The sequence below is a fragment of the Ahaetulla prasina genome, chromosome 6, assembly GCF_028640845.1.
Source record: "Ahaetulla prasina isolate Xishuangbanna chromosome 6, ASM2864084v1, whole genome shotgun sequence".
In the NCBI taxonomy this organism is placed as follows: Eukaryota; Metazoa; Chordata; class Lepidosauria; order Squamata; family Colubridae; genus Ahaetulla; species Ahaetulla prasina.
Genome location: NC_080544.1, coordinates 59,004,645 through 59,031,086, shown reverse-complemented (window position 1 = coordinate 59,031,086; position 26,442 = coordinate 59,004,645). Strand labels below are relative to the sequence as shown.

Sequence of the window (26,442 nt, the reverse complement as noted above, 5' to 3'; positions counted from 1 at the left end):
CTAAATACCTTTTGTGGGAACAACGGGATAAAACACATTTGTCAGTTAAATAATCAGCAATGCAAATCACTTCTTCAAGTCAGAGGAATCGTTATGAGGCAACATAATTTTCTTATTATACTCAAGAAAACCAGATATAATACTGACTATGCATTAGCTACAATGTGGTTTTTATGTTTGTGATATAAATCTAGTCATTGTGATTATAAACCATAATTTATTACAATGTGTTGTATGGCCCTAGATAATTGTTCAATAAATCTAGTTTAGTGCAGGGGTCCCAAACCCTGGTTTACGGATTTGTACCAGTCTGCAGTCTGTTGGGACCTGGGCCACGTAAGTGGCAGGCAAGTGCGTGAAGCTCCGTTTGTACAAGCTGTGGGCACACTTGCTAAACCACCACCATCACCCCACCACCACTGCTGGTCCACAGAGCCGGAAAGGTTGGGGACTGCTGGTTTAATGCAGCGTATTAACCCCTATTATTTTACAAATCTGTAAATAGCCAAGGGACGTGGTGGCTCATAAGGGATGTTGAGCTTGTTGATCGAAAGGTCGGCAGTTCAGCGGTTCGAATCCCTAGTGCTGCCGTGTAACGGGGTGAGTTCCCATTACTTGTTCTAGCTTCTGCCAATCTAACAGTTTTGAAAGCACGTAAAAATGCAAGTAGAAAAAATAGGGACCACCTTTGGTGGGAAGGTACAGCGTTCCGTGCGCCTTTGGCGTTGAGTCATGCTGGCCACATGACCACGGAGATGTCTTCGGACAGCGCTGGCTCTTTGGCTTTGACACCGGACAGCGCTGGCTCTTTGGCTTTGAAACAGAGATGAGCACCGCCCCCTAGAGTCGGCAATGACTAGCACGTATGTGCAAGGGGAACCTTTACCTTTACCTTAAATAGCCAGTACTGTGATGATCTCACTGAAAAGACAAGTAGATACATGAACCTGGAAAAGATGTAAGGATTCAAATAAAGTGTCGTGTCCCACTCCTCCGCTGACGGCCGGGCCAGGGGAATCCGAATCAGGCGTGCCTCTGCAGCTCTGCCAAAGTCCTGGCAAAGTTCTCAAGGCAGGCAGGAGACCAGAAAGTGACTTCAGCAATATAAGGTAGACTTTGCCTGACTCAGAGAATGCCAGAAAGCAGATCCTTTATATAGGCCATGGGGTATGGCTCCATGACTCAGCACTTATCCAGGCCTGCCCCTCCCTTCCTTCTGTTGACGCCGCCTATCAATTCTCCTGAAGCGAGGGTCACTCCAGTCTCCAGCTGTTGGTAATTGACCTTCCTCAGGCTCACATGCTGTGGGGGAGGGGTCTAGTTGCTCCGTTTGCCTGGGCATGGAGCCAGGGCTGGGGGCTGGAGGCACTTCTTCTTCCTCGGCCTGTCTGGGCATGGAGCCAGGGCTGGGGCCAGGAGGCATGCTAGGACATTCCTCAGCGTTCGGAAGCAGATAAGACGGGCCCGGCTGCAGGGGAAGCGAACGAGACACAACATAAAGTTTCAGCTAGATTAACATTAAGTATGGCTAGAAATCTGCAGTTTTCATCAAGCTATTTTAAACTTCACACAATTCTAACCCATTTGGAACTCAAGGTAATGTAAATGGGATTCAGACGTAATCTCCCATCAACCACAGGCCAAAGTCAGGCAGACATGCTTCAACAAAATGGCTTCTTCACATGAACAAGAGACTAAGGGCTCTTCTGCGGCTTTATATGGCTTAATAAACTGCATTCTGGATTTCAGCCTTTTATACTTTAGTCATAATAATAGCTAGGTGTAATCTCTAAACATGACCCTCAATCAGTGGCTTCCCTTAATATTTTATCCTTCCCATGGATGTCAGGAAAGGAAGCATCAGTTCCTTTCTTTTCTATAGACAAATTTTTTGAGGCGTGGTGAAAAAAGGCACAGAGTTTCAAGGCTCTTCCTGTAACTTAGGCTAGAAGGAGAAACTTGCAGAACTTTTGTCAAATTCCCCTGGGGGAAATAAGAAGAAAAGTCACCCCTTTCATTACTTCACTACCTGAACCTCTTAACAATATATATAAAAAAGAAAACTCCAGCCTTTTACTAGTTCATCATTTGACCAAAAAAATAAAGGAGAAAATCAATTTTGAGCATATCTAAAATTGATTACTTCAGATTATTCCGTTTTTGCATTTTGCCTCCCCCAAACTATTCTAAATGGCAAATATTTAATTAGAATGTTGAGCCCTAGCAAAACTAATGACAAACTATCTGGCAAGTATGTCCTGTTACTGAGATCTCCACTACTATTTTGAAAGTGCAGTATAACTAATATCAACTGCATAATAATTGTGCCAGATTCACCAGCTGTATTTTACCCATACTGGCAGTGGTTTCGTTTCAGTCTCTCCTTAATAAGAGCAGCAAGAGGTTTTTTAGATAAAATTATGGGTGCACCAGGGCTTTATGCTGTCAAGCTCACTGAAAAACAATGAGAATGGCTTACGTTTTCAAGACTATAGTGAAGAGATTCATGAGAAAATTTTAAATTGAAATTTTATTTAGTAAATTGAAACAGATTTATATGCAACTGTCATAACAGTTTCTCAGTTCTGTTGGTACATCACAGCAGTCTACATCCAGTTGAAATAACTGAGCTGAGGTGGCGCAGTGGTTAGAATGCAGTACTGCAGGCTACTTCAGCTGACTGCTAGCTGTAGTTCGGCAGTTCAAATCTCACCGGCTCAAGGTTGACTCAGCCTTCCATCCTTCCGAGGTGGGTAAAATGAGGACCCAGATTGTTGGGGGCAATATGCTGACGCTTAGAGAGGGCTGTAAAAGCACTATGAAGCAGTATATAAGTGCTATTGCTATTGCTAAAATCAGAAGGAAAACTGGGAGAGTTATGTTAATCATGTTTATTGCTGATTTCTGTCCCTCAGTCCCAACAGATATTGGTTAGCTCATCAAACCCAATTTTGTTCATATATTAGGATGATCATTTCACTTGTTGAACAGTACTGCAAATTTATTAACTTTTGTTCCTGTGAGTCAAAGTGGTTAAGGTACCAGGTTAGAAATTGGAATAGCATGAGTTTTAGTCCCATTAGGTACAAAGCCAACTGGTGACCGTGGGTCAGTCATTCTGTTTCAACCCTAGGAAGCAGGCAATGCAAGGCCTTGCCAAGAAAACTGCAGAGACTTGACTTTAGAGTCAAGACTGACTCAAAGGCAGTTGCACAAACCCAATCAGACTTAAGAGATAGAAAGAAGGTTTAAACTCACAACAACTTTGTAACTATTTTTAAAAGACATGTGATCTCACATCGATCTCATTCTCATATCATGATTGAGGTTGTCTAATTTTGTATTTATTTGATCCAGCGTCTTGTCCTACCATAAGCCTTGCTATGTGCACAATTTGTGCTGCTTTGGGAACAACTGCGGTGAAATCCACATTTTTTTACTACTGGTTCTGTGGACATAGTGTGGTTTGGTGGGCCTGGCAGGGGAAGGATACTGCAAAATCCCCATTCCCTCCCCACTCCTGGGGGAAGAATATTGCAAAATCTCCATTCCCACCCCGCTCTGGGGCCAGCCAGAGGTGATATTTGCCGGTTCTCCGAACTACTCAAAATTTCCACTACCAGTTCTCCAGAACCTGTCAAAACCTGCTGGATTTCACCCCTGATATTTCACCCAAATATTGCTTAGCAGTAGAACTCAAGCAACTGCTTGTTTTGGTTCAGCCTGTCTTGCATTGGGTAGCACAATGTACAGGTGATCCTCGACTTACAACTATAATAATAATAATAATAATAATGTTTTAATTTGTATACCGCCCTTCTCCCGAAGGACTCAGGGCGGTGAACAGGCAGATAAAATACAGACATACACAATAGTTAAAACAACCCTTAAAAAACTGATTTAAATTTGCCCAAAAATTAAAATAATATACACCCCCATAAAATTACAAAAATTTAAAAACCCATCAAATTCAATTAAAATTAAAGGTAAAAATCAAGCTAGTCCAGCCATACGAAATAAATAGGTTTTAAGTTCGCGGCGAAAGGTCCCAAGGTCAGGTAGTTGTCGAAGCCCGAGGGGAAGTTCATTCCACAGGGTCGGAGCCCCCACAGAGAAGGCCCTCCCTCTGGGGGCCGCCAGTCGACACTGTTTGGCTGACGGCACCCTGAGGAGTCCCTCTCTGTGGGAACGCACCGGACGATGGGAGATAGAGGCCGGCAGTAGACGGTCCCGTAGATAGCCCGGTCCTAAGCCATGGAGCGCTTTAAAGGTGGTAACCAATACCTTGAAGTGCACCCAGAAAACAACAGGTAGCCAGTGCAGTCTGCGCAGGATAGGTGTTACATGGGAGCTCCGAACCGCTCCCTCAATAACCCGTGCAGCTGCGTTCTGGACTAGCTGAAGTCTCCGGGTGCTCTTCAAGGGGAGCCCCATGTAGAGAGCATTGCAATAGTCCAGGCGAGAGGTAACGAGAGCATGAGTGACCGTGCATAAGGCATCCCGGTCCAGGAAGGGACGCAACTGGCGGATCAGGCGAACCTGATAGAAAGCTCTCCTGGAGATGGTCGCCAAATGATCTTCAAAGGACAACCGATCATCCAGGAGCACGCCCAAGTTGCGTACCTTCTCCATCAGGGCCAATGACTCACCCCCGATAGACAGCCGCATCTGCAGCTGACTGTACCGAGGTGCCGGCATCCACAGCCACTCCGTCTTGGAGGGATTAAGTTTGAGCCTGTTCCTCCCCATCCAGACCCGTACGGCTTCCAAACACCGGGACAGTACTTCGACAGCTTCACTGGGGTGGCCCGGGGTGGAAAAGTACAGCTGAGTGTCATCAGCGTACAGTTGGTATCTCACCCCAAAGCCACTGATGATCTCACCCAGCGGCTTCATATAGATGTTGAACAGGAGAGGTGAGAGAATCGACCCCTGCGGCACCCCACACATGAGGCACCTTGGAGTCGATCTCTGCCCCCCTGTCAACACCGTCTGCGACCGGTCAGAGAGGTAGGAGGAGAACCACCGATAAACGGTGCCTCCCACTCCCAACCCCTCCAACCGGCGCAGCAGGATACCATGGTCGATGGTATCAAAAGCCGCTGAGAGGTCTAATAGGACCAGGGCAGAGGAGTAACCCTTATCCCTGGCCCTCCAGAGATCATCCACCAGTGCGACCAAAGCTGTCTCCGTACTGTATCCGGGCCGGAAGCCGGACTGGAACGGGTCTAGATAGACAGCTTCATCCAGGTACTGGGGTAGCTGACATGCCACCACTCTCTACAACCTTCGCCGTGAAGCGAAGATTGGAGACTGGCCGGTAATTCCCTAAAACAGCTGGGTCCAGGGAAGGCTTCTTGAGGAGGGGTCTCACCATCGCCTCTTTCAAGGCAGCGGGAAAGACCCCCTCCTGCAAAGAAGCATTTGTAATCCCCCGGAGCCAGCCTCGTGTCACCTCCTGAGTAGCCAGTACTAACCAGGAGGGGCACGGATCCAGTAAACATGTGGTGGCATTCAGCCTACCCAGCAACCTGTCCATGTCCTCGGGAGTCACAGGATCAAAATCATCCCAAACCACCTCAACAAGACGGGTCTCGGAACCCTCGCCTGGATCTACCCAATTTTGATCCAATCTGTCCCGAAGCTGAACGATTTTATCGTATAGATAACCGTTAAACTCATCGGCACGCCCTTGTAGGGGGTCCTCCCGCCCCTCCTGTTGAAGGAGAGAGCGGGTCACCCGAAACAGGGCGGCCGGGCAGTTATCTGCCGACGCAATGAGGGAGGAAACGTAGGATCTGCCTCTCCCACTTACCGTATTAATAGCTCGACCCTGACAAACTGGAACGACACCCTCCCCCACCACCTTCGGACCTGTTGAATTAACGCCGCGAACACACATTGGACTTGGCTCCCTCCCCGACGGGTTTCCCCCCCCGCCCGTCCCCCCTGATCCAAACCCGTCAATTCCCACCCTCCCCTTAAAATCCCATTAAAACTCCCCTTAAAAAATCAGTTAAAACAACTAGTTAAAAATCCCTTAAGCCTCTTAGTTTTGGCATGCCACCTCTCGGGGTTCCAAAACCCGTCCTCAAGGTGGGCCCTCGATAATGTAGAAGGCCAAACCTGCAAGAGAGGGGAATCTCGCAGGGCAAGAAGGTCAGCCGCTAAAAATGTCTGCATGATAGAAACCCGGTTAGTGGCCCCATCCTGGCCGGTCAAGATGTCACCACCGGCTCTCCGGCTGAGAACAGTCAATAAAGTCAGTCTTAGGCGGTAGATGGTCCAAAACCGCCTAAATCAGTTACTACACCAGCATCTCCTGGACAATCCAGGGTAGTCCAGGGTGATCTATAGAAGGGAGCAGGAACAGGGGGAAGAAGAAAGTCCTCCAGTGTTGTGGGCTCCATGGGCTTCGCCTAAGCTCTACGTGGGACGATAGCAGCGGCGATGTCAATGGCCAAGCCCTCATGATCATAATTCCACGGCCCAGCCAGCTCAAAAAAAAGGGAGGAGGGGTTACCCCCATCAGCACCGTCCGGCATCCCCATCGGGTTCCTTATCACCGATGATGACCTCGGGGCCGTCACAGCACTCAAGCAGCGGACAAGTCCAACTGCCCCAGCTGCTGCCGGCTTCTGGGCGTCACCAACAACGTCCAGAAAACGATGTTACCGCCGATGGCGCCGATCTCCAGGCTGAGCCGCCCATGGGGAAAGCACCCCAGTCCAGGACCTTCCTTGCCTCTTTCGGTTAATAAACAACTGTTTGTTTAATGACCATTTAAAGTTACAATGGCATTAAAAAAAGTGATTTACAACATTCCTCAAATTTACTATCAAGTAGTTCCACAGTCATGAGATCAAACACAGCTGCCTGCAATTACTGCAGGTTCTAGTCCCACCAGGTCCAAGGTTGACTCAGCCTTCCATCCTTTATAAGGTAGGTAAAATGAGGACCCAGATTGTTGGGGGGGCAATAAGTTGACTTTGTAAATATACAAATAGAATGAGACTATTGCCTTACACACTGTAAGCCGCCCTGAGTCTTCGGAGAAGGGCGGGATATAAATGTAAAAAAAAAAAAAAAATTTGGGCACAGGAGATGTATTTATGATACTTGCAGTGTCCTGGGGTTATGTGATTGCCATTTGTAACCTCCTCAACTGATTTCTGACAAGCAAAGTCAACGTGAAAGCCCGATATGTTTAACAGTTGTGTGATTTGCTTAACAACTGCAGTGATTTGCTTAACAATCATGGCAAAAAAAGATCATAAAATTGGGCATGATTCACTCAACAACTAACTTGCACAGCAATGGAATTTCGTCCTAACCGTGGTTGTAAGCTGAAGATTACCTCTGGAAGTATCTGTCCCGACCTGCTACTCCACAAAAATGGAATTTCATGTTCCATAATTCCCAGTCAACATGGCCAAAATTATGATGCCATGGTTTATTGACTTAGTTATAAACCTGAGCTACAAATTGATTTTGTAAATAAAATCGATTTTGCTTAACATATTGTGTCAACCTAGCAACTGTGAGTTGTCAAATATAGTTATGATTTAGGGTGAATGCAAATAATTTTTAACACAATTATCCAGGATGAAGTAAACCAAGGTTTAGCATATTGTATGAACTCTGTCATTACTTGCACTTGGTCATTATCACATCAGTGGTAAGTGAAATGAGGTGTACGAATGACAGAAAGAACAAGGTAGCTTTTCTTAGCATTTTACTGATGCATGCAGACAACGGGTGGGCCATATACAATTGTACCCGCCTGTTCTGTCTGGGCAGGCTTGTATGTATGCCCTGGATTTCTTGCTCTTGTGACCAAGGATAATTTTTAGAAAAGATTCCTTCTCGTTCCTGCAGAATCAAAAGATCTAAGAAGCGCTCTCTTCCGTCCTTCACCCCCTCCGCCCCGTTTCTTACAATGAACCGGTTGTCCCAATTCGAAGGACATAATCGCACCTCCCTTTGTTCCATTCTCTGCCTTCTGTCTCTTTAAACGAGAAAAACGAAACGCGCTGGCTCCGCCACCTATGCATACTTCCGCCACACTTAATATGGCCGTTTCGGCGTTTCATATGTTTCCCCCCCCCTCCGCGGGCGAAAAAAGGCGGAACCTGTTCTTAAAATACTCCCATTTCCACAGCCGTAATTTAAACAGCAGCAGCGAAAGCCAATGGAAGAGAGGAACGGCCTCTTTGTACCCAATGAGAAGCATGGCATGGGTGGAGTAAGGCTCTTGGGGTACGCTCGTTCCCGGCCAGACTCACAGTATTTGGGTGAAGTTGGCTGGGGAGCGGGGGGTGGGGGGGAATGGAGCGGAGGCTCTTCGGTGCAATGGCATTGCTCCTCTTCCAGGCCTTGCCCGAGGGGATGCCGTCGAGCACGGAGCCCGCGCAGGTAAAACGGGTGTGGCGGGATCGGGGTTCGGGCCGGGAGGCGAGAAGAGCGAAGGGCAGGACATGGAGGCTGGAGGGGGGTCGGGTCAAGTCGGGTAGGAACGAGAACGGAAGGCAGGGCGAGGGCAGCGGAAACCGAGGCCAGGCCTCTTTCCGCATGGGAGTTGCATGGAGAAACAAGGATCGGGTCCACTCTAAAAGGACCTCCGAAGCGAGGAAAGCTTGGAAAGAAGTGCTTGGTTCAGAAAGCGTGATGGTGGCAGGAGACGAAATTCCCTCGAGAAGAGGGCAAATCTTCTGAAATAACAGTGCTTGTAGTAAACATTATCCCAGGCGTAAACGTTGACATTATCCCAGGCGTTCAGCATCTGAAATACAAGGCTGTACGTGGGAAATGTTAAGTGTAACACCTCGTTGTCGCGATAGGTTGGAACAAAGTCGCCCTAAACTAAAAACTAGCGGACCTCATTTTTAGCCCAGCCTATTCTTTACGGGTTGTTGATGGTTCAGTGCTTTGGAGACACTCGGGAAATAGATTGAAACAAATATGAAGATATTTACCGGGGGCCAAATCCATGGTGGAAACGTATATTAAGTCAGCTTGTAAATGGTAGTTTGTGGTTTAATACGCTTCTGAGTCCATACTTGTATATGTAGTAAACGAAGGATTGAGGAAGCTGTGGTTTAGCATAATGCGTGAAAGCAACTACTGTTGGAACAAAATGGTAGATCAAATTGTGATTGTTGGGAATCAGTATGTTGTACAAAACCAGCTAATGGAATTAATTAGTAAACCACTATTCACTAAACTCTGAACAGCAGGTGTGAACCAAGCTACTGGTGTCTATGCATGCACATAAAACAGGTGGGATCTTTGCAATCCTCTTCTTAATAACTGGGAAGAAATTATGTCAAAAAAAATGATGCTGCTTAATTATTTTTGTAAAGCTTCATCTTTAGCTTTGTGCGAAGAAGTCAAGAACTCACAATTGCTACCAAGAAAATGTGATTATTAAATAAGAAAAAAATGATTTCTCAATCTTCATTTGATTCAAGAGGAAGAAAGATGTAATTTGTTGTGGGACCCTTGGTTTTTGCCAGATTCTAGATCATGAATACTGACTTTATTGCTGTTATGTTAGCCCTGTTACCCTTGTAGGCAAGCACTCGAGGTTCTAGTTATCTTCAGTTATCTTTGACCTTTCCTCAAAGAGGAAAGGCAATTGGAGCTGGCAACTGGTAGGTGCTGGCAACTGATCTGTATGACTTCAAGCACCACAATTTTTTACTTCTGGTAATAGGAGGGACTTATTTGTAGACAGTCTAGGCTTCCATAACTGAGTATATTTTCTCTTCCTATGTTTTTGTTTTTCCTCCCTCTCCTTTTTTTTCCTTTTCCTTTTCCTTTTAAATGTACACATACCATTCTGTTTTATTTTGCTATTTCTTTGTTGTAATTAGTTGGGCCATAAATCCTAGCAGGGCTTCAGCAAGTATTAGACTTAATATAAGGTGTCACACTTTACATTTATGTAGTATTTTATAAATTCTAATATGCAATTTTACCGTTATCTCTTAGTTATTTATGATATTTAGATTATTCATTATAATAATTTAAACTTTACATAATTTATAGGATTCTCTTGTTTTAATTTCTGTACTCTGTAATTTTATGTTAATTTTATCCTTATTCATTGGATATGATTTCTTTGTTTTTATTTCTATTTAGAGTAATTGTTATACAATATTGGACAGTCAGCTGGAGCAATATGTTGGAAATTCCCTATCTGTATGCTAAACGTCTGAAAAAAGCAGAACAGTTAATGCGTTTGTGTTGGTCTTATTAATGTAGCAAAGTTATATACACTAGTAAAGAATTCTCTATTTCTTTCAGTCTCCTAGACTACTGTTTTTGTATAGGCTCCCATTTTGAGGGAGGAAAATTATGTAAACAGAACACAAATATTGTCATTTTGGTTTTTTTTATGTATCTTGCATTTAGGTTGAAAAATAATAATGTGCCCTTGCCTCTGCTACCTCATTGTGAAGTTGCTTCTCATTAAATTTGTCAATGCCCTCATCTTCTAAAACTATATAAAATTGATGATACCTTGATGAAAGTATCTTTTCTTTTATGTACACTGAGAGCATATGCACCAAGACAAATTCCTTGTGTGTCCAATCACAGTTGGCCAATAAAAAATTCTATTCTATTCTACTCTATTGTGTGAACCCTAACCCTGAATAAAACTAATTATTTTTCCCTTCTGCTGCTGCTTTTTTTCTTTTTTTGGTATATTTGCAGTTTTTCTTTAACATTTTTTGTGGACAGTGTAATGACTGGATTAACATATTTTTCACACACTACTCACAGTAATAATACCGTTATACATACAGAATTTTTATCTTCCAACTTCTGATTTTAATGTGCTCATTATAATTATAATATATTCTATGTATCAATCTATATTATAATATTTTCCCAATTTATATATATTTATTTTTCCCATTTATTGGGGTTCTTATCACATTAACTTTAAACTATTCTCTTTATGATTTTTTATCACTTTCTCCAAAAGTATATGTGAACATCAATAACATTTCTTTATACAATATACTTTTTAACCCCTAATATTTTAATAATATAAATATCACTCAGTGTTCCATCACATTTTCAATATCTCAATTTTTATAAACACCAATAAAACCAGTTGTCAATAAAATTTAATCAGTCCCAAGATTATATCTTTAAGTCCCCTGAATTTATAGCCCTTGAAAACTATATTTTCCAGTATATTTTTTACATTTTGTTAATTAATAAAACTAATTATTTTATTAAGATTAGGATGAGGCAAGAAATATGCTACTTAAAATAATTAGGTTTTTATCTACAGATTAAAACCATTGTATAGTTTTTCAGTATTTTAAATAATATTTTATTGTTTGAATGTTTCTAATCAATTATAAAGATGAATATTTAGTTTTGCATACAGTAATTCCTTAATTCCGGTTTAGTCACTCCTGTTCCATATTCATTTTTTAATTTTTTTTTTAAATTTGAATTTATATCCCGCCCTTCTCCGAAGACTCAGGGCGGCTTACATTGTGTTAAGCAATAGTCTTCATCCATTTGTATATTATATACAAAGTCAACTTTTATTGCCCTCAACAATCTAGGTCCTCATTTTACCTACCTTATGAAGGATGGAAGGCTGAGTCAACCTTGGGCCTGGTGGGACTTGAACTTGCAGTAATTGCAAGCAGCTGTGTTAATAACAGACTGCTTAGTCTGTTGAGCCACCAGAGGCCCTGATGATATTGATTGATATTTACCCTTTACATTAGGACATTCAGAGTGATATCAGGTTCTGACAGTGATTCAACTTTGGGTGTGTAAAGCATAAGGCCTAAGGATGCAAACCTGGGGCAATATCAGAACTCAATCAGGGTCTTGTTTGGACAAGCTTGCTTAGCTAAGCAGAGTGAGAATAAGTTTGGGCAATGAAGAAATGACGTGTGCACACAAAGCCAGATCTTTGTCAAATCATTATCCAGATTTTCTTCTTTACTTTGTTTAGCTTGTATCCAGGTTGTCCAGGTGGAGGAAGAGAGAGTGATTTGATCTGCATGCACACTTGGGCAGATAAAACTGGAGCTCTGTCAGATCTCATTTCTACTTTGCCTTGTTGACTTGACTGTCAGTGTCCCACCTCCTGAATTTGCAACCCCAACAGTTTGAGGAATCCTGTTATAAGAGAGAAAATTACAAGGACCAAACCTTCCTAAGTGCAAATTCTGTATTTTAAATGCTGCAAATAATATATATGTCTCCTTCATGTGATTTGTATTTTATAAGCCAGACCTAAGTATAAAACACTACTTTAAAAGATCCATGGAAGAAATAGTAACATATAAATTAGTTCCACATCCAGAAAAGAAAATAATTTTGAAACTAACTTTCCATAGTTTTTGTAATCAGATATAAAATGCATATAAGCGAAATAACACAATTCTTTCCTGAATGAATGAATGCATGCAATCGATGAAAATCCCCAGAAATAGTAGGAAAAGTATTCTTCCCTAGGCATTTTATCTCTAACCTTTAGGTTGATATACTTAAAGTAGTCTGGGGATAGAGAAGCTTGAGAACTAGTATCAAACTTGTTAATAACAGCTATCTTATCTAAATAATGACTTCATCATAAAAAGTCAAATGTATTTCAAACTTGTTTACTATTTGTGGCTATTCATTACAGCACTTAAATTATTTTAAGTGCACTGCCGTTTTGCACATATATTTAACTTGGACAGGTTTAATTCTTTTCCAGTTGTTTAATTTGCACTAAGCAATTATTGGAAGAAGCGTCCATCTGGGTTCAGTTCCAAATGTGGAGAAAGACACTGGAAACATGGAAGTTGCTTGGAAAGAAGGTTTATTGATGAACAGGATCACATGGCTTAAGATCCTGGGCAGAAAAGGGAAGAGATGCTGAGAGTGCCTGGGTTTTATACCCACTGTTGGGCTTTGAATTTGAACTTGTGTACTGATTGGTTGTCAGACTCCTCTTGGCCAATGCAAGGGTAACTTTGTAGGTTGTCTTTTGAGTCCCAGGCTTGGTTGACTCTTGCTGGGTGATGATGTAATGAAAGGGCTTTGGGCAATTCCTACTATGGCTCTGCCTAAAGGAGGTAGATCTTTGTTATGTAGAATAGACTGGCCCAGGCCTTAATGGCCCATTGACAAAGGTGGGGGGCCTCCTGAGTTTCTGCCTCCCTTGTAGGGGAAATATTCTGCCCTTTTAATATTTTCTAAAATTTCTCATGTTCGTAGGAGTAAGGTGGGTGCTAACTTCCTACACTTTTTTGTCTGAGCATATTTTTTGGAAAAGAGTGACTGCAAGTGAGGAGAAACAGAGTCGGGCCTTTCCCCGGAGCCTCCGCCCATTCGCCATTTCAGCTTCAGCACAGCCTAATTAGCACAAGTTGATTGTCGGTTGGATTGGTGTCCCAACTCAGCTGTTTCAGGCTGCAGGGATTGCCATTGCCTATTGCTGTGCGGGCCTCTGCTGCTTGCTGCAAGGAGCTAAATTGCTAGGAGCAGATTTTTTTTTCTTGTGCTAATCAAGCTATGATGAAAATGAAAATGAAAGTAAAGCAGGCTATTTGCTGTTTGCTGCAACAAGGCAAAATTGCTGGGAGGCAGAGGCAGATTTCTTTTTCTTGTTTTCCTCACCAAAAAAGGTAGGTGCGTCTTATAGTTCGGAGCGTCTTATACTCCAAAAAATATGGTAATACACTTTCATTGAAAATTCTCCCGCTGTAATGCTCCTCTTCTTCCAGTAGATGGCTCTCCTACTTCCAATTCCAACTATTAAACAGTATGTCAAAAACAGCTGATTCTCTGATAAATCCAGGGGGCTTAAACATACAAATAAGAAAGACAGTTTTTCAAAAAATCATCTTTCAAATTGTTTAAGCTTTTTCCCCAGCTTTCTATATTTTAAAGCTTCCTTTGGGCATTTCTTTCACTTCTTAATTTTCAGTCTTTAAGCTTCTCAGTCTGTCTATTCGCTGCTTCCTTAACATTTGGAGTATTTTTTTGAAGTTCTTGTACTTAAGTCTTTAAGGTAAGAGTTGGAAGTTATCTCACCCAGCTTCAATGCTCTGTCCACAGATTGCTCCAGCACAAATCTTGTGGTCCCAGCTTGTGACTAGCTAAAAATGGCTGTCGTCCCTGCTGCCACTCAGGAGAGCTTGCTTCGGACCTAACGAGGAAATTGTGAGTTCCTCATGGTCCATGAAGCACCTCTCCTTTCTTCGCCGCTACAAGGTGGCTTGGACCCCATAGGGTCTCCCAACAGCAGTTGCTGGCTGGTTTTTGCAGGGCTCAGTGGAGCCTGCTATTTTCCAGCCATTCTCACTGCAACGTCAACCGGAAGTCTTCCCACTATTACAGAAATTTTGAGAAAACTCAAAAGAAATGCAATCTAATTTGGATTTCACTTTTTGTGATCTTATTTAGCCACTGCTTAGATTTGCTTATGGCATTAAGGAATCTCAAATTTTGTAGTGCTGCAGTCTCTGTAAAGTAATAATACTGACAATGTTTGTATGTATATGAATAGTATTGGAATTTTGTGTGGAATTTTTACACTGCATTCTAGAAGCTTCAGCTGCCAGATGGCCAGGCATGATAGAATCTGACGTTTTCTCCATATTTGGAAGCAAACTGGTTGGAGTTCTGTGGAAGTCTTACTATTAGGAAGCCAGGTGGCCACAGGTAGCATATCAGATAGCAAAAAAGCCCTGAGAAGATTCTTGACAACAGCAAAAGCAGCCAAGAAAGCATGTTGGTTCACTTGCAGCTACCCAACATATTGAACTTGGTGCTGCGTTATCATCCCAGTTCTGAAGTGCACTGTTTCCCATTGTGTATGATACTAGTTCCTTCCCTCTTGATTTCCCTAGGAATTGGAACTATGCAGGTGCTGTCTTCCCTCTCACATGTGTACAATCTTTCTGACCAGCCAGAAATTCTCATACTCCTCAAATTTATCACAACCCACAGGAGATTGTGATTAACAGTTTGCAGATTAATGCACTAAGACATTACATAGTGTGCTTTAGTGTGTTTCATATGGTTTTAGTTTAGAGTAATGAGGGAACCCAGCCAATTGTGGTTTAGTCATCAAAACATGATTAAATGTAACATGGCTTAAGGTGAAATGTTAAACCTGTCAATATAAATGAATATTCAATGATATGCTTAATGTAAAACAGTTTGTTGTGTTTAAAATATGGGGGAGGGTTTTTAATTATTTGGAAATAAAAGAATTTTTCTTAAAAGTCACAAAAAGAGTCTAATGCTGTATATATGGAATAACAATAATTAATTAAAGAGAGTTTTGTAGTGAATCACGTCCCAAAATCAAGTTTCTTGATAGATATGAAAAATCATATTGGGAAAGTTGCTCCTAAACTTACACATATATATATATAAAAGTATAGATTATGATTTTGTGATCTTATCTTGTAAGTAATGGGATTCTACCAATCTGTATATTGCTAAAACTCACCTGTTTGTGTGTAACTTTTAATGGCAAAATCAATGCATCATAGGGCAATAATTTTTGCACTACTTCAAATGTGCTAACTTAAAGAATTTATCCAAAATCCTAAATTCATGACCAGTGGAACTGAAATTTGACAAATTTTGTAAAACATATTAAGGTATAAAAATTATAAAACATTTTATAACATAATACAAAATGTCATAAAACTTTTCATTTGGTCAATTCCTGATGTTTGTGCTATACAGTTAATATTACTTTCAAGGCAGATTTATCTCTGAATTTTTAACAACCTTTCCAGTGAAGGCAGTACACTAGAATTCTCCCATTGTTCTTATGTGTCTGGCTCTTTTCAGTCCTGTGGGAAGCTGGCAGCAATTAATTGAAGATTTGGAGGGATGTGGTAAGGAAATACCTTTGAAACAATGACACCGCAGGTCAATTGTTGTCTAGTGGTTGATAATGTTGAATGTTGTTTCCCAATCTGAACATGGGGGAACAACTGATGATTGTTTTTGATTATCACAAAAGATAGAATGGAAAACAGGTCATGAAGAAGATGTGTAGCAACCCAGACTCTGCTCAAGCATTGCATCTTGTTCATCTATAAAAGATCTTTTTGACTGGATGAAACCAGAGCTGTTGGTGAGCCTTTCAGTTATGGGCGGGGGGCGGACTGCAATCACTTTGTTGAAAAAGCAGCTACTTTGCAATTTATTTTTCAAACAGAATAAGTCATGCCTTTCATATCTTAATCATTTTATGAGATTATTAACTTTATTAAGCTAAAAAAGGCTCTTTTAAGTCACAGTCTCTTTTTTGAAGATATGTTCCATTTTTGAGACTTTCTTATTGCTAAGTGGCAAAACAGAGATACATTTGAAAGATGAGTTACAGTACTGGTAGTATTTGACTTAACAGCTCATCATTTAGCAACTGTTCCAAGATAGGATGCCCTATCAAAAAGGCATTTATAACCTGGCTTTGAAGTTAGGATGGCCAGCACCTGGGGTCATGTGACCACATTTCGGGTGATTGACAAGAAGCCTGCATTTGTTGCTGTTTCTCGCATCCTTCTATCACGTGATCATAATTTACGATGTTTTTGCTGAAAACCAATGTTTACTTCCAGTTTTCTGCAGAAATGGCCCATAACGAACAATGAGTTCACAGTGACCACAGTGTTCACTTAATGATAATACAACCAAAAGATTGTAAAAACAGATCCAGTCACAGCTCCTGCTTTATGGTTGTCATGATTTATAACTGTAATGAGCAGGCTCCATATGGTTGTAAATTGAGGAGTGCCTGTATTCCATACATTGATGCAAGCCGAGATAAAATATTTAGTCTGCTTGTGTTTTTAGCTATAACAGAATCTTATGGAAGATACAACATATAAGTAGCTCTAGGTAATTCAGATACGAAATATCTTTTGTATAATTACTGTATTATTAACTACTTAGATATTCAGTGTTATGAATTAGATAGAAAACTTGACAATTGTGTCTTCCCATCTTACATGTGACAAAGAATATGAGTTACAGTAATATTACAACAGAAGGAGTGAATCTTGCTTAACTCTGGTTTTCAGCACTTGATTTAGATAGAAATCCTAACAGCTGAGTGTTTTACTTTCCACATTCTTCCTTAATGTCTTTTGAACATACTAGGAAAACAAAATATTTTACTTAAAAATTCCTGTAAAGTGTAGCAGGTTGTATCTGTGTGTGTTTCCTTTACCAGAAGATATAACAAAAAAATCCCTCTGAGTAGAGCAGAAAAAATGTGAGTTACTGTATTATGGGTAATTGCAAATGTCAGCATTATTTTGGCAAATAAAACAGTTTGGCAGATGCAGCAGTACTTAATCATAACCCAGTAACTGAGTGGAAGGAAGCTAGCATAAAGCTTCCCAAAGTTAGCTTCAGTCTTGGAATCAAGGGGTTTTCTTTACAGATAAATATATTTATGCTTGTTTACTTATAAACTCAGTTGTGACATATATATGTACATATCATCATGCTGTTCACTTTTTCCAGTCAGGTAGTTTTAAGTTAGTTTAGTTGGAATTTCCTCTTTCACTTCTTTTGTTACATCATGCTTTTTTTTTTAGTTTTCCTGTAACTAAAGCAGCTTTTGAGAATCCATTGCCCAAAAAGTAGTTTATTTAACAATTCAGTTTTAACAGCAATTTAACTTTAATGATTCAACTTCCATTTTTTAAAACATAAAACTGTATTCCAGTTATCCAGATAATTGCTTCTGTTTTTTGTTGGTTCTTGCACATTTGGTCATGCCCAATCTTGTAAACAAAACTGGGTCAGAACAAGTTAGCCTTGAAATACTAGTATCCAGCAGATGGCATTCTTACTTCAGACTGAATATTGAACTCAGTATTTATATCTAACATTATTATTATTATTATAAAATGAAACTTGATCAGGCTATTTATAGAAATATGTTTTACTAGAGAAATGAAAGGGACCCCCTCTTTCTGTTATGACATTTATGTCTCACCTTTTATTGTTAACATTCCCAGGCCAAAGGAGCTAAGGCTTATGCAAAAGAACAGTGAAATCCGCCAAATAGCAAAAATCATATGCTCATAGTTGTGGAATAAAATCAATTTCAACTACAGTTTACAACAGTGGTAGTCAACCTGGTCCCTACTGCCCACTAGTGGGCGTTCCACCTCTCAGGGTGGGCGGTAGGGGTTTTGTCTGATACTGAAGCACTTTCCTTTTTTTAATTTAATTGACTTTTTTTAAAAAATTCACAGCATTATTTAAAAACATTTTCATTAGGTTTTCATAAAATTCCCTGTGACAATTTAAATTTCTGAAAATATACTATTTGTATCTCCCGCGCATAAGTTTAGTTCATGTTATGTAAGTGATACTAAATGGCGCTATAGTGCGACCGCAAATAAAAGAGCCTGTCCCAGAATAGCTTGCGCATCTCCCCCCACACCACCCAGCTGTAATAGACGAGCAGAGCTGGTAGCCTGTGCCCCCCCCAACCCAATCCATGATGCGCGAGAGGCATGTGCAGACGACGATACACAGCGCTTTACTGTGGAACCGGTGGGCAGTTAGAAAATTTTACTACTAACAGATACAAAAGTGGGCAGTAGGTATAAAAAGGTTGACTACCCCTGGTTTACAAAGACAAAACAATATTTGCTTAGTGAAAAAGGTGTGGACATTTGGAAGACATTCTTACTTTACTGTGACACTAATCCCAATTTGTCATTAGTATCTTGATAACTGATGTTTTGACAGTTTGTAATAGACAATTGCATTATAGTGGCCCCCAACCTTTTGGGGGTTCTGTGGAGAAAGGTTTTTGCGTGGACTGGAGTGGGCATGGTTTCGCTATTTCTGCCTGCATCCTGTGGATGGGGTTTTGCTTCTTTGCATGGTCCAATTTATGGCATGTCAAAGCCTGCTGCCGGTCCACAGACCAAGTGTTGGGAAGCAACATTGTATATCCTTTTCTTATATATCACACTAAGTGTTTAATACAGTATGCTATATAATCTTAGCAATTGTAATTCACAAACCATTGTGTATGATTTAGGATGTTGCTTGAATCCAGCCAAGTTGAAAGAACGGTTCTTTTATAGTACTTTTTGAATCTGATAGAAAACAAAGATGGTCTCAAACTGACAATATACTAATGCTATTACTCTCCTGATTGATGCTGAGACTTCAGTATCAATCTTAACCGAGACTACATAATAGATTTGAATAGTATATCTGTTATAGCTGGTATAATAATGGTCCACATTAGAATGCAGTCTTCAGAAGTGAATCAAGTTAATTAACCTGGTGTTTCCTATGCTGAGAAACCAAACCTCAGTACCAGCACTGGGGAAAAAAACAGGTGCAGAGTATTGATCTCAAATGTGATATAGACCTGGAACTGGAAACAAAGATCCCACATCTTTAATAATGTAAATATCAATAGATGCACTTCAGATGTTAAACCAATGAAAACTGACCCCTGGGAGCGAAAGCTCCTAAGGAGAGTAGAAACTTTGTAAAATCATATAGCTAAATCAAGACAAATTCTTAAACTGCATCTAAGCACATATTTTTTTCTCCTGCTTAATTGTCTTAATTCAGTCTTTTTTGCTTTCTTTTTGCTTCTCCTTTTGCTGCTGGAGATATATTGTTGACTTCATTACACGGTTACTGTTTTGCTGGTTCTGATAGAGCTCAGCTTTTTCTGTGCGTACTCTGGCCTCTTCACCTGCTGTCAGTGTTCATGTGTTGCTTGAGCCTTGTTCACCAATGCTGTGTGCCCACCTTTCACAGTTGTTTCAGTGTCTATTTCTGGTTCAATGAGAGCGCTGTGGTTACCAGGACAGCTGCCACTCTAGGTATCTTTCAGTTCTTAATAAGGCTGTAGACATCTTTCTTGCCAACTTCTACAAGGAACAAGGGGAAAAAAAGATTTTTCTTTTTTGTAGCATTACTCATCGCAGCTTTCCTTGAATACACTTTCATGTTGACAGAGGTGGAGTTGGCAAGCAATCACTATTTCTCTCTGAACTGTAGAGGTATGGCTGAAAGGTGGGTGGGAGGGTGGGAAAGGTATAGTTCAGAAAGAAAGGAAGCTTCTTTTCTTCACCCTCCTTTCTCATTGCAATTAAGTTAATCTTTTTTCTTTTATTCTATTCTATTGTTTGCCAGTCAGGGTTATGTGTTTATTTGGTATTTGACATGTTCTGCCTTTCCTTCAAGAGCTGAAGGTGGTGCAAATGGTTCTCCCACCTGTTTTTCCCAACCAGAGCAACCCTGGGAAGTACATTGGACTAAGACAAACGGAGAGGCCAAATATTATCCAGTGAGTTTCTGTGGTTGAGTGAAGATGAAACCTCAGGTTTCCCTGCTCCTAGTCCAGCAACTTTAAATACTATACCAGGCCAGCTGTCATAACAGCGTTGGGCTCCTCTGGGCTAAAGCATAATTTCTTTTAAAAATGACTATGATAAGTTTGTGTATATTGGTTGCCACACTGATTTAATAGCTTTCACTTCCCATTGAGAATGTGGGAAATCGTTTGAGATAAGATTTCCTTGTAAATAATGTTCTCACTATTTATGCCACAAAACGGAAGTCCCCAGGGTTTTTTGGCTGGAAGCTATCCCAGAGTTTAAATAGATTTAAAACTAAATGAATGCCATCAAATAGGCTGTTTATTTCAATGTAGCAAGCTGAATTTATCTACTAGGCAAATTTTTACATTTCTGGAAAACTCCCAGGGACACAGTGCTCTACTGTAAACAAAAATAAGCATCCCACCATGTTTTAGAAATTGTAACATGTGGGGTCAAGAATCCCATAGCGTGAAGTATATCTTGTAGGCAGTAGCAGTTAATTCCAGGCAACAAATACTCTTTTCTCATAGGAACTTGGCCTAGGAAAGAGATCTGGAGACCGAATTTCTTCTGAAGGGAGCAGACTATCATTTTGAAAATTTGACATTAAACTGATACTTTTTCTCCCCCAGGTTCGTGTAGTTGATGATTAATTGAAGATACAGGAGACATAGAAAAACACAGTTTTTTACCATTGTGTCTCCTTTATGATACGAATCCTGGCCCCACATTTTTTTACAGAATATTTTTTTAAGAAAATGAAGTTATTTATTTCACATACGGTATATAGTGCCAGGGAAATCTCTACATGCTAGACACACAACGCAGTTTGGACAGCCTAAATTGCGAATTCATTCTGTTCTATCCTTGGTGCACCACAGGGGGCAAACTAGCATACACCAGGTAACTAGCAGTACTCGGGTTGCTTGCTCTTCTGGGCTTCTCCACCGATCTTGCCTCACTTCACTTCATGTCACAATGCCTCACGTCTGATGAGGTCCAGCTCCAGCTTCCGCTCTTCACATACATGAACGCAGTTTGGTGGGTTTTTCCCACCAAAGTGGTAACTCATTTGTCTACTCACAATATTGCGTGCTTTTGTACTGCTGGGTGGGCAGGAGCTAGGGATTGAGTGATGGGGGCTCATTGTATCTCCGAGCTAGGCTTGAACCTAGTGCAGACCATTTCTGGCTGGCAGTTTCACCATCATTAAGCCACTGCGACACTGCATCCCTTTTTAACAAAGAAGTAGTAACTGAGATACCATCCAAAAATTAATTAACACACTGCAGCGAACTACAATTTTGAGGAGGACAAGCTGAACTGATGATTAGTTTAGCAATATGATATGAGATGTAATAGGAAAGTCTATATAACCTCCCTGGACTCATGAACATTTGTAACTTATAACTGATAATAAGGAATTCTCTGTGTCATTCCTTTTCCCCCACGCTAGCTGTGATTTTAATGATAAACTAAAAGTTATTGGTAATTTGATCCTAGAAAATAAAGGGTTAGGGATTTGTATTTCTGTTTTTTCTTTATGTTACTTTAAATAAAAACTTAAGTATTTTGCTTTCTCTTGTAAGGTGGTTTCACAAAGACATGGTTAACAGTAAGTTTGGTTCATTTGTTCAGTTATATTTATTAATCATATTGTATCCCACCAGCATTAAAACTGACTTTCAGCAGGTCACCTAAATACTGTATAAAACAAATCCTATATAGAAATTTAAAAAATGCTATACAAACAGAATAAAAGTTGCAAAAACAATTCAAGTTGGGAAGATTATTTTAGTGCAAACAATTTAACTTTCAGCCCTGGAGGCCATCTTTTTTTTTTTTTATTTGTATTTATATCCCGCCCTTCTCCGAAGACTCAGGACGGCTTACACTATGTTAGCAATAGTCTTCATCCTATTTGTATATTTATATACAAAGTCAACTTATTGCCCCCAACAATCTGGGTCCTCATTTTACCTACCTTATAAAGGATGGAAGGCTGAGTCAACCTTGGGCTTGATGGGACTAGAACCTGCAGGAATTGCAGGCAGCTGTGTTAATAACAGACTGTCTTACCAGTCTGAGCCACAGATCAGGGCTGCCACACTTAGTGCTAGGGGGCTGCATGGAGTTAATAGAGTTATTTAGCCATAACAACATTCTTTTCTCTGAGAGTCAAGGACATTCAGCTTGCACTTGGACAGGTGTGACTGGAAGGCTGAATGGGACAGTGGATTGATGGGACCATGTGATGGACATGTGGGTGCAGGAGAATGGACTTTGACTTTCCTTTGGGTGGGAAAAGCTTTCAGATTCGGGTTGTCCCAGATGTGCCAATATGACATCTCTAATAAAATGGATATTTAAATCAGGAATTGCCTGCCTCGGAGTCTTACTTGGTTGGGAGTGTTACTTGGAACCCTGACATTAACATACCTAAATTGCAAAAAGGGTTTTTATGGATTCTGAATGGGGAAAACCATAGATATGGGAAGTATTCTAGGATCACTTTCCTTGAGTGCTCAGTCAAGAAGACAGGCAGTGTATAATTAAATAAGTAAAAGCCACTCTTTTACTGTTATCTATCATTGAATGAATAGTGAAATGTTAATAAAGATTAGGATTACTCATTCTTTTCTTCTGCTTCATAGTAATGGCCAGTTTTAGAATAAATTTAATCACAAACGATTTAGAAGAAATATTTGATCTGTAGAATCTTTTCTCCAAATTTTGATTTTACAAGAAAATTGGGAAAGCATGTATAATAAATATGGCAAGCTGCAAAGATACATTTGCTCATATAAAACAATTTTCCAAATTAAACAGGCTCTGATCAAACATTTTATTGTCATGTATTTTCTCTTTTCTTGAACAAGTTTGTTTAAATTAGCCTTAAAGCTACTGAAACATAGTTCTTCTGAAAAATGATGTAAAAAGGAATGAGCAGTAACTCCCTAAAGTTTCACACATGTGCCCTATTATAGGCAAAATAAATTAGTAGTTGTTTGAAATGCTTATAACTGGTATTCTAAAGGAGCCTAAGCTGTGTACTAAATCTCCTTGTCTCTTTTGTTGTATTCCCAAATTCCAAGACACCCCAACCCCCAAGATGGTATTTCCTGAAAAGACAGCAAATGGGATCTTTCTGAAGGGAGAACGACAAGAAGAAGCCTTTATTCCCCTTTCTGAAATATATTTGCCGGCCAGAAAACACAATCTTTCTGAAAGGGGAGAAATACTTTTTCCATCCAGTGTCTTTGAGAGTAACAGGGTTGCTTTTCAGAGGGACTCTGCCCCACACTGGGTGAAATCCATCTGATAGGCAGCCCTGTTTCTCTCAAAGATGCTGGCTAGAAAACTCCATGGTGAAAGCTAAGTGAAATTTTCACTCTAGGCACTTGGAGAATGGGGTGTTTAGAATCAGCCTGGAAAGGCTGCTTTGCAGAGTGACAGTGGTAGGCAACTGTCTGCTCTCAGAAAGACTAGCTGAAAAAGATCCATCCCCAAATGGGTCCCAACTGACAGACAGCCACCAGGAACTAGAGGGACCCCTGCGACAGTGGCTTGCAACCTTCCTCAGGGAAGCTGGCAAGGAAGATTGTGAATAGCAATCACATGATCACGGAGGACATGGAAACCTGTCATAACTGCAAACAAATTGCTAAGAGCCCAAATCACAGTCATGTGGATGCAAGGGGAACCAGTCATCGGAATGTGAAATCTGGGTCATAAGTACCCTGCGTTAGGCCCATCAGAACTTTGAACAGTCACTAAGTAACCAGTCATAAGTTGAGGACTACCTTTAAATATATACAAATAGATCACTGGGAAAATATGTAATTAAATTTTTTAAAATTTACATTATGTTCTAGCCTTAAAGAGATTTTTTATAAAATAATGTATTGTTTGTATTTGTCACCAGAGAAATTGTCTAGAATATATAAAAGTATTTCAAATTTTTGCTGGAAATGTGAACATGGAAAGATATTTTATCAGGTCTGATGGATATGCAAAAAAGCCAGAAAAGTTTGGACACAAATAAATATGTTAATTCAGAAGATTTTTAAAGATGAACACACAATTGAAACCAAAGACTTTACTTTTGGAATTAATGAACAGAAGCATGGGACTTGGGTTTATTGTTCTGACCTAACGGGTCAAATCTAAAAATTTTGCCTACCGGTTCTGTGGGCATGGCTTAATTAGTGGGCGTGGCTTGGTGGTCAGATGACGGTGGGCGTGGCCAACAACAATAAATAATAAAAATAAAGTATACAAAACAATAAGAGGTACCAAAAACCAACTTTCACACTTTACACACACACAACGAAACACAACTGACTCACACACAATGTAAAAGCAGCTGCACTTCACCCAAAATGGCTCCTGCAACAAGCAGGAACCTCACACAGCCACAAATCGCTCAAAAACCAACTTTCATACTTTACACACACACAACACAACACAGCAGACTCACACAAACATACACACAAAATGCCACATACAGCTGTGTGAGATTTTGTGTGTTTGTGTAGTTAGAGTGAAACACTGCAGAAACACACCAATTCTCAGAAAGCTGCACAAATATTCTATTTTATTATTTTATTTTATTTATATTTTTTAGATCAGGGGTTTCCAACCTTAGTAACTTTAAGGTTTGTGGACTTCAATTCCCAGAGTTCCTCAGCCAGCAAACCAGGCAGATTGAGTTGCTCACTGAGGAGATGGATTGCAGGCAGGCAGATTCAGTTGCTAGCTGATGCAACTGATGTAAAACATGGCTTTGCCAGCCTGAAAGGAGCAGTAATTAGGTAAGTGGGGAGGGGGATTGGATGGGCATGGGTGGGGGCTATTGTAAGAGGCTGTTAAAAATTATTTTAAAAGCCTATGATGATCAGGCAACTCATCTGGGATTGCCAGTGGAAAAAAAGATTTTAAAAGCTGCTCTGACGATCCCAGCTGAAGCTCCCTCATCGCAGCCCAGAACCTCTTAAAATAATTGCTTTAACAAGCTCTTCGGCTGAAGAGCTTGTAGAAAACATGTTTTTTAAGGTTCTGGTGATGAGGAACTCAGCTGGGATCGCCAGAGAAGCCTATTAAAAAAAATTTAAAGGGTTCTGACGATCCCAGCCGAGCCTCAGGATCATCAAAGGCTTTTTTTTTACTTTTAAAGGCATGTTTTCAGCTGAAGAAAAACTGCTTTTAAAAGTAAAAAAAACAAAAACCCTGATGACGGTGCAGCTCAGCAGAGGTAGGCGGCAGGGCCAGAGATTTTTGCTATCGGTTCTCTGAACTGCCAGCTGCCATCGCTATCAGATCAGGTGAGCCGGTCTGAACCAGGAGCATTTCTATCTAGACCCGTTCCAGTCCGGCTTCCGGCCCGGTTATAGCACGGAGACGGCTTTGGTCGCGTTGGTGGATGACCTCTGGAGGGCCAGGGACAGGGGCTGTTCCTCTGCCTTGGTCCTATTAGATCTTTCAGCGGCTTTTGATACCATCGACCATGGTATCCTGCTGCGCCGGTTGGAGGGATTGGGAGTGGGAGGCACCGTTTATCGGTGGTTCTCCTCCTATCTCTCTGACCGGTCGCAGTCGGTGTTGACAGGGGGGCAGAGGTCGTCCTCGAGGGGCCTCACTTGTGGGGTACCCCAGGGGTCGATTCTCTCGCCTACCCTGTTCAACATCTACATGAAGCCGCTGGGCGAGGTCATCAGTGGGTTCGGGTGAGTTATCATCTGTACGCTGATGACACTCAGCTGTACTTTTCACCCCGGACCACCCCAACGAAGCGGTCAAGTGCTGTCCCGGTGCCTGGAAGCCGACGGGTCTGGATGGGGAGAAACAGACTCAAGCTCAATCCTCCAAGACGGAGTGGCTGTGGATTCCGGCACCCGGTACAGTCAGCTGCATCCGCAGCTGACTGTTGGGGCGACTTAGTGGCCCCAAAGGAGGTGGTTCGCAACTTGGGCGCCCTCCTGGATGGCCGGCTGTCCTTGAGGAACATCTGGCGGCCGTCACCAGGAGGGCTTTTACCAAGTTCGCTTGGTTCACCAGTTGCGCCCTTCCT

At 41.1% G+C, this 26,442-nt stretch overlaps 1 protein-coding gene and 1 long non-coding RNA gene across 2 annotated transcripts in view; one reads left to right on the top strand and one right to left on the bottom strand.

Moving 5' to 3' along the window:
- Nucleotides 1–8,260: 8,260 nt before the first annotated feature.
- WBP1L (WW domain binding protein 1 like) overlaps nt 8,261–26,442 on the top strand; it is a 51,921-nt gene continuing 33,739 nt past the window's right edge. The window contains exon 1 of the mRNA XM_058188708.1: nt 8,261–8,415. Within this exon, the coding sequence (XP_058044691.1) occupies nt 8,329–8,415 (87 nt within the window). The 5' untranslated portion in view covers nt 8,261–8,328. The remainder of the gene's footprint in view (nt 8,416–26,442) is intronic.
- Nucleotides 12,184–26,442, bottom strand: part of LOC131201105 (uncharacterized) — a 43,687-nt gene continuing 29,428 nt past the window's right edge. Inside the window, exon 3 of the long non-coding RNA XR_009155784.1 lies at nt 12,184–21,605. This is a non-coding gene — a long non-coding RNA (uncharacterized LOC131201105). The remainder of the gene's footprint in view (nt 21,606–26,442) is intronic.